Genomic DNA, 12,279 nt, shown 5'->3' with positions numbered 1-12,279 from the left:
GATGATGAGCGTTTGTGTTATTAGATTTACGTTATCATTTACTGGCTGCAATGCTTTGAATTCCTCACATCCTATGCAGTGTTTTAAGCAGCCTGGATGGAACACAGCAGGTTATACAACACTCATTATAACCACGAGAGACTTGACTTGGACTCTAGCTCAGAGACTTGTGAGCATCTCTATCATGCGGCTAGGCCAGTACCAAAACAACTAGTTAAGTTCAGGGAAATGATCGGAATTTGGATTAAAACACTCCTAAAACACGCCCAGCATCAGGCTTTTGTATGACGGAATCTATCCAATGTTTCAGCCAGCTTGTTGCAGAATGCTCCTTCACTGCTCAACCTAGCCTGAGCAGGGGTGGTGGGCAGGGTGCAGGGACAGATCCAGAATTTCTTGATGAGGGAGTTTTTTTTTTACAGTTCATGTGGGAAAACCATATTATTATTATTATTATTAATTATTATTATTATTATATAAATATTAGTATAGGTTGATTGGGGGGGGGTTGCCCTTTGGCATAACTATATATTGTATTTGTGGGTGTTCCATGCAAAGGTTGGACAAGACTCCCAGATGAACTTGAGGACCCCACTCGAAGACACACCTAACCAACTACCTCAAGAGTCTTTTATCTTGCATTTGGTGCCGTGTGACCCATCGCCCATCCCGCATAACCAGCCCAACAGCAGGAAACACCAGATCCACCACCACCATACCAGGTTCCTTCCATCCACACACCACCACAACACCAGGCTCCTTCCATCCACACACCACCACCACCACACCAGGCTCCTTCCATTCAGGAACCACCACCAGCAGGGTTGAAGGGACAAAAAAGAGCCCAAAAAAATTAAAGGTGTGTTTAGTCTATGCATGGCTTGTTTTCCACTGATATCTTAACCCCACGTAATCATCACAAAGTCTATTTGTAATTACTGTAATAGTTCTGAATTTTTGTAGACATTTTAAGCATCATTGATTTTTTTATGGACCTGATTCAGATTAGAATTAAACGTTATGCATCAATGTTATATTCATGTTCATCCATGCTTCATACATGCCCCTCTGTTATTCAAATTGTGGAGTTACAACAAAAAAATGTGCACTTTCATACTTCTTTGATTCTCAAGTCTCACTAGGAAAGGCTTAATGTGCTAATGTACACAGTGGACAATTCTGCATTCGGAATTAACCCCTATACAAAAGTCACTACACATGTTCTGCAAATTTGTGAAAATAAAATATTCCTTAAATTACAGATTGCCCTCACAACCAGCTTGACATGTTCCCAGTCACTGAAATAATAAAGACAAGGATCAGAAAGGTAAGACTATGCTAATGATGCTAGTGAATATGCTAGTGATAGTTGGTCACCACAGCTAGAAAATTACAGCGAATGCTATATTAGAATTGTCAGTTAAAAAAGAAAACTAAGTTGAATTTCATTTAAAAAGCAACAACAACTATGACTGTGTATAAAAGCAATGATTTTATAGCAGTTGTACAATGTCTTTGTCTGCCACAGGGGAGGACGGAACACATTTATGACTGGCAGCCCTGCACTCTATGGTACGTTATTTAGCTTTTTGGTTACGTGCATTATGCCTATTTTACAATTGGTATTGGCCAACATTTTTAAAGAAAAATGTTAATATCAAAATGTTCAGTGCCGTTTACAATTGTCTGGATACAGATATGATGTACTGTCATATCTAAAGTAAGTCATTAACATTAATAAGAATAGTGATAAGAATAAGAACAGAAACACTCAGTGTAACTGAGCTGTTGCAGTTACAAAACCGTGATGTTTTAAATCACAGCTAACATGATTGGTTAATGTTATGGTTAGGAATGGCTGCATTCCTAACCTGGACCACCAACAACAGCCAAACTGCACTAATCTTCAGACTATTCTAAAACAGTATTCTACAGTAATGAATATTAATTCAATGTGTTTTACCGCTCACTAATACTTTGTCTCTCTCCCCCTTTATGAATTTTTTTTCTCAGTGGAAAGACATGGTCTCCCTCCTGGCAGCCAGCCTGACTACCTTCCCATGCAGTCACCCTGCAAACATCCAGCATACATTGCACACTTAAAAACATGCTTACTAATGCATTTCTTTTGGTGTCTATTATTAATTAGTTTGTTGTTATTGTTTTATGCTCGATAACATTATCATTATTTAAAATGTTTAAAACGGACAGATATTTACTGCAATACATGTAATTTGAAAAACACTTTGATTTTGTTTTATGATTTCCCTTTGAGCATGTTGCAACTGCTCTAATCTGAATGGATGTAATAAAGTAAAAACAACTTTGATGGACTTTTTTAGGACCCGTGTTTGTGTTGTTCAGCTGAATTGCATATCTGTGAACTGATATTTTTCCTAAGAAAAGCTAAAGGAGGGGTAATCGTGATACTTTTACACTTTATCAACTATCTACTGCTATTAAGAACTGAAAGTTGTTGATACTCCACTCTCATTTACTGCAGTACTGCAGTAAATGAGAATAACAAACTGCCCCCCTTGGAGGCATCGCAATTACCAGGTTAGTTAAAATCATTAATGTATGCCTGTACATGAGAGAGAGAGCCTAAAGTCAATGTCATTGGTAGGCTTTAGCCAGTTTAATTCACAGGTAAGCTCAATGCATTAGCTTATAAAGACAGAAAACAATGAGACAAAAACTTAAATATAGTACAGGCATTATGCAGAAACTCTTTCAACTGATCTAGTCTCATAAAAGTCTTCTCTATAACATACAAAAGTACTAAGAAATCCAAGTGGTGGAAAGTATTAAAAAATGCTGAAACTTATTGTTTTAACCAACAAAAATCATCATAAAACTTCCCCCATTGATTCCTTACATTAACCCTTGTGTTGTCTTCGGGTCAAAAATGACCCGCCACTGTGTTTAACATCAGAAAAAAGTCCCTTAATTAATTTTTTTGAACTTGAAATTTGATGACTTCCTAGAATGACCCCAACTTTAGAAAAAGTGAAATATTACTTTTAGTCATATTTCCAATGGCAAGATTGTCTTCAGCACAGGTACAGCATCACCTTTCTTTCGACCACATACATGACTCAAGTTCAAACCATTTCAGTCACAAAATCTTTTTTTCAATGCATTGCATGCAACACATGCTGGCTTGACGCACACACCATAAACATCAGGCCACTTACTAGGTTACAGCGAAAGCTCTGCGTGGAGCCTCCGCAGAACCATAAAACAGCCTTAAAGGGGTGACTGAATGCAAAACCGATTTTACCTTGTCATAGTTGAATAATGACAGTTTAGTGGGTAACATAGAACCTCAAAATCCCATTGACACCTCTTTCCTCTGCAAATCTCACAATTTGGAACTGCCTCTGAAAACAGGCAAATCTCAACGAGCCGCATAGTTGACGTCAACTCGGCAGCTCCTCCTCATTTGGCTCAAACATTTACATAGGCCACTAGCTAACTGATCTGAGGTCAGTTAGTCTTCTAAATCTAGGTCGCGCAAATCTCAGACACTTTTTACATTGTTCGCCTGTTCTTGCATTACTAAATTCACTTCTGAGACTTTTTTATGCGAGAAATCAACTATGTAGTGGTCAAATATGGGCCGTTTTACGAAAATTGATGGCTAATTGCAAATTTTGTCCGACTGTGTGTCGCAGTTCAGCAGGAGCTCAGCAGTAGGGATACAGCATTATCTGTATCTGTATCTGTTAACCATATGAATTATCTGTATCTGTATCTGTACTCAGAAATGAAGTAAAAAAAACTGGTTAGAGCCAGCTGACGGTTTAAAAAAGAAAAAAAATCTCCGACAGGCAGAGACTCAACGCAAGTCGCATTCTACCAAGTACCACGTCTGAACAAACCCCACATTTACCAGAACTCTACTGGTTAATAAGTAAGTACTACAAACCGAAGTAAAAAACAAACCTGAAGCTGAAGAAACCCTAAACGTTAACGGAAAAGACCCGCGAACCTGAGTGACTGAGGGAGAGACAGAGAGAGAGAGAGCTGTTCTCTTCTCAGTGTTCTGTGTGTGAGTGAGCAGAACGGGACACAGCAACACAATACATCTGTATGTGTGTAGGGGAGGGGCGCTGTGACTAGCCTATCACAGAACGCAGACACAGTCAGCTACCCAATGAGGATTTTTATTCAATCCAAGCACAGATAGTGACTCGTATTACTCGTATAATACTCGTACTCTGCAAAAGTGCTTTAGCTCAACTCTACTCAGCCGCCCGGCATGTCCTACCTTATAGACCCCGGCTCGCTGTGAGCTAGCTGGATCTGATGATCCAGCTAGCGGGCTTCCCTTCGTGCTCCATACCCGCAAAGTCTGGGTATGGACTACAAAATGCCGAGGCCCTGATGGGGCTCCAGGGCCTGCAGCTAGCCGCGATTCATAGGATTGAAGGGACAGTAGCAGCTAACGAAATCCCTAATGCTCACAAAAATGCATTAATTTGAAATCGGACACCATAGTTAACTTTATAAGACATTGGGGTACATGTATAACTTTGCAGTGTCTGAAATATGAGACCTGCTGTCTCATCTCCAATGTGTTTCTATGGGGTTCGCTCAAACCAATCAGCACGCAGCTCATCTAAATATTCATGAGCATACCATATTTGGAAGAAAAGTTCTTGTTCCAAATAGAGCCATATTCACAGGGTAGTTAAGGGCCTAATAAAATAGCATTCGGGCAATTTTCAGCCCAACCAATGTTACATACCCTATTAGGAGACCTTAAGGAACAGTGTAAAATACCCTATATAATCACTCAATCACCCCTTTAAGAATAAGAATAGCAGAAGGTGCGAGCAGACAGCACAAAGACCTCTGCCTCCATCTGGCGGTGGATGGAGAGAAATAAGGAGCAGAGGACCTTCTGGATACGCGTCTCTCTCTCTCTCTCTCTCTCTCTCTCTCTCTCTCTCTCTCTCTCCCCCCCCCCCTCTCTCCCCCTCTCATCCTCAGGTATGCCTCCTAACTGCGCTCCAGCGGCCATCAGCAGCAACACTTCCCTCTCCTTCTCTCATTCTCGTTTTGATGGGACAAACTAACTAGCGCTGTAATATAAGTGAGAACTTCAACGGTTCAGAAGAAGTGATTACAAAGCCTCATCCATGGCGACAATAGTGGATTTCGACCCGCTCAACTCCACAGTACCAGCGACAAAGATTGAAATCAGCGTTTCCTGCAGGTAAACATGTTTTTACATTCACATATTTACACGTTGGATGCTTGATGTTATAGCACGTTTTCTCGTGGTGTTTTTAAAAGGGGCTATACTATTCCTGTGCGTGTTTCCTGACATTTTCTATGATTCTTACACTTTCTCTCACGCTTTAGATCAGTATTGTGTGCCTTTAACGTGCACGGAGCAACTCTATTCCTGAGGAGGGATTTGCATGTGCGGTGGGTGTAGAAGTGCGTGGGGGTGCAGTAACCAACAGTAGCAGGATTTATTGTGAGTGGCTTGGAGAGCTCCGAGAGACATGAGTGGATATGAAGTACAGAAAAGACACAGACTGATTGCGCTTTGAACAATGCTTATTTTAATAAGAACGGATGGGAATACTGTATTTTATCAGCACACTCTAATATCAGCACATGGAAACTGTACTCCAGCACTGGGAACATACGGCTCCATAGGAATAGCCAACGATAGTATTTAATATGGTGCTGTTTTATGAAAAACTAAATATGTCATTAAAGGAATCTCTCTTTTTTAAAATATAAAACAGCAGACATAAATATAATAAAAAATGAGTGTTAAAAAATCAATGAAAAATGTGGAGGGCAAGGAGTCAAAGAACAGTAGTTATGGAGAACCAGCAAGGGAAATAAAAGGATAATAAAGTAAAGGGAATCTCTGTTATGTCCCTATTAGGAAACATACAGTTCTTATAGAAACCTTCAATAAAAAAAGTTCAAACTTAGTCTTGAAACTAGTGTTTCCCCTTTCTGACTGAGACACTAAGACAGATATTAAATACAATAATACAAGTTACAATGCAGTATAATAAATTAATAATTATTTAAAGAAAGGCAGAGTCAAAAAGAAAGGTCTTCAGCCTGGATTTAGGGCGTTTTCACACCTGAAAGTGCGAATCAAGGTCCGGACCAAGGTTCATGTTTTTTTTACATTGTATACATTAAGTTTTGGTTTCACACTGCAGTTATGCATGCGCACTAAAGATCTGTGACAAAACTACATCCTGCCGTCGTCACATACGTGAGCTGCGTCTCCAGATACTTATAATTGATTGGTTTGTAGACGGGCTTCCCCGTCCTCTCGTATCCTCGCTCTGTGTCAGAGTTTTTTCAACTGACTGCTGCTCTCCCCTACTGCCGTGGCTCTTTTTGTTTTGTTGTGATGTTGAGAAGCAAGACATGGGAACTTTCTTTCTTTATTCAGAGACAAACGGAAAATGCTTTCACACTATAAACGAACCGTTGGTCCGGACCAAGACCACCTCTTTTGATCGGACCAAAATTTGGTCTCTTGATCCGGACCATGGTCGAGGCACCTTTCTCACCTGCAATTTTGGTTCGGACTAAACTGAAAAGTCCGAAAGTCCGGCCCAAATGAGGTAGGTGTGAAAACGCCCTTAAAAGAAGTGAGAGTTGCAGCGGACCTGCAGTTTTCGGGGAGTTAGTTCCAGATATGTGGAGCTAGAAACTGAATGCTGCTTCTCAATGTTTAGATGTTAGTCTGGGGACAGAAAGCAAATCTGATCCAGGGTGGTTCAGAATGTAGCAGCAATCAGAAATAAACCGTTCAGTACTTTATTAACCAACAGTAGTAGACTGGGTAAACCCATCCCGATCTGCCGGTGATTTGATTTCGCCCTGCAGCTCAGGCTGGAAACCTGTACGTTTATCTATCCTGCTTCCGTTACAAATTTGCGGGAACCAATCACAAACTGGCTTATCCACCTGGTGCGCTATTGGCGGGTTTAACACGATGACGATAGAGAAGCGACCAAACAGCTTTTTGTTTACATTCAACAAGCTGGCCACCGAAGCGCAGCACTCCATGGCAGCAACCTGTTGGTCTGATTGGTTGAAGGACTATCCAATTGCGAACAAAGTCATTTGAACTATGCCCATTGATCACGCCTCTTGTGCAGAGAAAATACAGAGCAGACTCCCCAGGCTAATGTTCAATCTTAAAAGATTGAGCTTGGTCTGGTGATAGCCAGACTACAACAGTAGTATTTTAAAGTAAATTCTTTGAGAGACAGGAAGCCAGTGTAAAGACTTCAGAACTGGAGTGATGTGATCTACTTTCTTGGTCTCAGTGAGGACTGGAGCAGCAGCGTTCGGAATCAGCTGATAGATTTTTTAGGGAGACCTGTAAAGACACAGTTGCAGTAGTCTACTGAAGATAAAAGCATGGACAAGTTTTTCCAAATCCTGCTGAGACGTAAGTCCTCCTTGATATATTGTTAAAGGTGCAGTAAGCGATGCTGCACAAAGATAGTTGGCATTTGAACTCAACTGCTAAACAAATAATAACCTCTCTTCAGAAGCTCCGCCCCCCAGATTCAATTATATGAATGTGTGTGTGTATATATATATATATATATATATATATATATATATATATATATATATATATATCTCCAAAAATATGGCATTGCCATAGCGACCACTTCTGTTAGTGTCTCTGCTGACTAAACCAAATATGGCAGAGTCGATATTAGCCCACATTAGGTCAAAGTAGGGATGTCACGATACCAAAAATCTAGTATTTGGTACCGATACCAACAAAAGTACATGATATGCGATACTAAAGTCGATACCACAGTGTGTGTAAAAAAAAAAAAAGGAAGAAAATAATAATAAACATTACATTAAACATGAATTCCTTTATTTAAATATTGGGGGGAGCAGCGTCAAGTCACTCTTCTTTCAGTGTTTTCTTTTAGTTTCAACTTTCTGTTATGGTGTGGAGTGGAGGGCGCAAGGAGAGTGTGATTTACAAAAACGAAAACGTCAGTCTTCTGGACCCCATAGCCCGTTGCTTTGAAGCCTGGCATCACCACACAGCCAGCGTACGGTACCGTCTTTCATGAGTTCACCCGGAACTCCCAGACAGCAAGAATGTTTAGTTACGTCTTTTCTCTCTGCCATTGTTGTTTTTCACAAAGAACTGGGCTGGTTAAAGTTAACTGATGTTATAAAGGTTCCGTTAAAACAAGCGCTATCAGAGCACATGTTAGGTTGTGATAGACAACGGCAGAGAAAAATAGACTCACTTGCGGTTTGGGAGTTCCAGGTGAAGTCGTGAAAGCTGCCGCCGTAGCTGTACGGTAAAGCCAGAAGCTGAACGTGGTCAAGCCGTACAGGGAGATGAGGTGATATTCGCTGTTTTTCTGTGCTGGTCGGTGTTCTTCTTCAGCATTTAGCGGCAGTCTAGAACATTTTTAACGTTAGGGGTATATACTGCCCCCGTCAGGTCCGGAAGGATTGCATCCCCCGGTACCTGGAAAAATGAGTACCGGCACGTTTTCAGAATTTTAGTACCGAGTTGGTACCAAAGTATCGGTTCTCGTGACATCCCTGGGTCTAAGAGGTTATAATAATAAGAGGCGACACTCCATCTTACTCGCCAATACAATGTCTGCGCCCAGTCGCCGAGCCGAGTCGCCGCCATTTTGGACTGAACTCAAGTGTTTGCATTAATGACGGAGATACGTAAAATATGCCATTCTTACTCACGAAAAGGGATTCATCTGTTTAAAACGGCTAATAAACAACAGCCATGGCAGTCATTTAAAGTGCTCACATTATGCTTTTTGGCTTTTTCCCTTTCCTTTATTGTGTTTATCTTTTTTGTGCACGTTATAGGTTTACAAAGTGAAAAAGGCCAAAGTCCACCCCAAAGGGACTTACCATCTCCAACAGAAAACACTGTTCACAAACTGCTCCAAACAGCTCTATTGTAGTCCAGCCTTTACTTCTATGACCAACGTGCGTCACTTTGTAACAAATGTTATAATGCTCGCCTAGCTGCTAGCGTGGCATGCCCTCATACTCTGCTTCTGACTGGTTAGTAGTCCTTACCTAGGTACTGCGCATGTGTGACTCCCAACAAAGATGGAATAGAAGTGTGATGCCTCACTCTGTAGCTAAAACAGAGAGCTCAACACACAGGGTGAAAAGAGGAGCTGTAGCAGTGTGCAGTACAACAAAAATATGGTGTTTTTTGAAAAATAAACCATGTAAACCTATTCTGGTAGAACCTCTAAATACAATTATGAACCTGAAAATGAGCATAATATGAGCACTTTAATCTAAACGCCTTCCCTTTTTTTACCTGTTTGTAGTCATACTAGTGACAGATCGCTTAACGAAAAGCTGAAATTGAAGCTAGACTGAACTTGTCAAACTTTTATTTAAGCATAGACCGCTATTACAGTAAAAGCCACGCTGATGTCTGAATGCCTCAAAGAGGTCCATATTATTCAGATTATTATTCAGTTCAGAATACACCTGTCAAATCAGGCTGTAGTTTCATTTATTGTCATTGTTGCACAACGAAATGCAGTTGTAGTAACGTTAGTATCTGGGGAGATATGGCTAGCATCTTAATATAAAAAAATTGACATCTAAAAATTCTCCATCAACTTGAATTTGAGCACCAAAACTTTGCTGATGTAACATTAAATAACGTAAAGAGTCTGCCTCCCGTCATCCCACCACAGTCCTGCGCTCTGTCAGTGTGGAACAGTCCGTTCCAGGAGCCAGGTCTCTGCCCAGTGGGCACCACACAACAGTCACCCATCTCCCGTAGCTGGCTCACACTGCCTTCGGTGGCGCTTGGTTAGCTGTGTGGTTGAGAAATGCAATATTCTCAATGACTGCTAAACTTAATCCAGTCCCCGGGCTTCCTTCTCCGATGTTTATGAGTTTATCTCTGCCACACGCAGAACGTGCTTCGATAATAAAGTTGAAAAGACAACAAAATTAAAATTAAAATGTAGCAAAGTTTATGGGAGCTGCAGGCCATGGTAATAATAACTAAGCATTGTGGTGGAAGTTTTTCGATGCAGCAGGTGTAGATTTTTTAAAAATAGAAGGTGAAACAAAATAAGGACAGTCGAAGACTAAACCAAGTTAGGTTTTTTTTGTATTTTATTAAGTATATTTGCAAATATAGGAGGAACACATTTCACAGAAGGCACGCAGCACAGGTGTGGAAAAGCTCTTCAAATGAGTGACAGCACACATGCACTTGGCTTATTATGACTACATTTCTCACAGACAATCTGATACACATGAAGACAATCAAGAAAAAACACAAGAGACATCTTGGAGCCATTTCGCCTCCTCCTCCCTGTACGACTTTCACCCCCCCAGTTGCATCTCAACTGGCATGGGAAAACTGAATGTATCAGGAGAGATAGTTTTAGGGTGACCTTGTATCCCCTATCTGTTCAGACAAACAGTGCTCACATTATGTTCCAGACTTTGTGATTCTCACTTAGTTAGAATCAGATTCATCATGTGGGAATGAGATAAACTTCCTTTCAGCATTTGTGAGACAAAGTAAAACAGAAATAAGACAAGAATATAAAGAATCATGCTTAAATATAATTTTGCCACTACATTTCCACCCTTTTGATTACAAAATAATCAGAATAAACAAAATTACTGTTATGAATGGGAATATATATTCTTATAGCTTCTTCCATGTTTCTTCGTGTTGTCAGAGGTTCGTCCTCTAGCACTTGACAAACCGTAGGAAACAAGTCTTTACCACTGTTTCGTGTGTGTGTGTGTGTGTGTGTGTGTGTGGTCCCTTTCTCGGCTGTTCTGAGCCTCTGTAAGAAAGGAGCATTTAAACACACCACTTTTCTAAGTCTGATCTATGTCATCATTGATTCAAAAAATTTTTGTTACATTAGGGTTAGTCAATTCAACAAGGTTCATACAGATAGTTATAGTGGACAAAGTACTGATTCCAAACTGTAAACATTTTCTGTTACCAGCAATATTTCATTAAGGATATTACCTAAGTAAGAAAGGTATCATAAAGATATGTACTTAAGATAAAGATATGTACTTAAGATATTAAAAAGCACTATAAAAAAGTCCTCACATTATTTAATCTGGAAATGATCAAAGCAGTTTTCTGTCAATCATAATTGATTTAAGCAACTAATCCTTTCAGCTGGACCTGTCGGCCTATATATTTGTCGGGCAGTTTGATGACAATAAAACATTATATTTCATAAACATATGTTTTATGTGCAAACATCCTAAGTCTTTTTAACCCAAATATGTCAGATTACAATAGCATCTGTAAGCATTTGACTAAACTCTGCTACTGACTCTTTTGTCTTTTGAAGAAATTAGTCATTCCTACAAATGACATATTTTTTCATATATTTGTCTTTCAAATCAAAAAATCAACTGTTTGTTTATCACCTATATGACATAAGAAATATTTTATTTAGCCCCCACTGGGGAATTCCCTAGTTACAGTAGCTCAAAATTTCAATCACAAAAATATATTTAGTCTTTGTCAACTTTATTTTACAACTTCTAATCAACCGCATTTTAGATTTTTTGTATGTTCACAATTTACATCAGCTTTTGGCATTGGAAAGAAGCATATTTTCTCCATTAGTAGAAAAAAAAACCTATCATTTAAATATCCCTCAGATAAAGGCAAGAAGTAGGACAACTATAATTAACTTCTGAGTGAAAGTAACTGTTAAATTTAACTCCTATACAATCCATCAATAGGACACCCATTATCCTAATTCAAAACTACATTTAGTTCTCTGGCACCAGCAGGAACTGAAAGCAACCTCTTGTTTTTTCTAAACTTTTTTTTTCCCTAAGAGGCATTTGAGTCAATTCAAGTTTTTTATGTTTGTGTGCTCAGAGACAGAAGGTCTTGTGGCAGACTCCTCCTCGCTGGAAATGCCTGCTTGTAACCTGAGCCAGTCTCTCATAGACTGTCATCCAGTGTACTTCTCTATCTCTTTAAAGCTTGTTTCTTCTAAGCTTTTCCTGACTGAATTGTTATCCCTTTTATATACAAAGTATATTATATATTATTATCTTTATAGCATAAATGTATTATACTTTTACTGTTTATAAGATTTATCTTTAACTTCCATTATATCTTACTTTTCGTGTAAGTTTTATCTTTAACTTCCCTCCTGAATTACTTTTGCATCATCAAAAATACAATATTTAAATGATTTAAACGTGTTGTAACTTCAATAAGCATAT

At 39.4% G+C, this 12,279-nt stretch overlaps 1 protein-coding gene across 1 annotated transcript in view; it reads left to right on the top strand.

The window, feature by feature from the left end:
- Nucleotides 1–4,983: 4,983 nt before the first annotated feature.
- LOC116059772 (copine-9-like) overlaps nucleotides 4,984–12,279 on the top strand; it is a 310,601-nt gene continuing 303,305 nt past the window's right edge. Inside the window, exon 1 of the mRNA XM_031313026.2 lies at nucleotides 4,984–5,224. Coding sequence (XP_031168886.1) covers nucleotides 5,148–5,224 — 77 coding nt within the window. The 5' untranslated portion in view covers nucleotides 4,984–5,147. The remainder of the gene's footprint in view (nucleotides 5,225–12,279) is intronic.

The sequence above is a fragment of the Sander lucioperca genome, chromosome 6, assembly GCF_008315115.2.
Source record: "Sander lucioperca isolate FBNREF2018 chromosome 6, SLUC_FBN_1.2, whole genome shotgun sequence".
Classification (NCBI taxonomy): domain Eukaryota; kingdom Metazoa; phylum Chordata; class Actinopteri; order Perciformes; family Percidae; genus Sander; species Sander lucioperca.
This window is presented reverse-complemented; position numbering and strand designations above follow the sequence as displayed.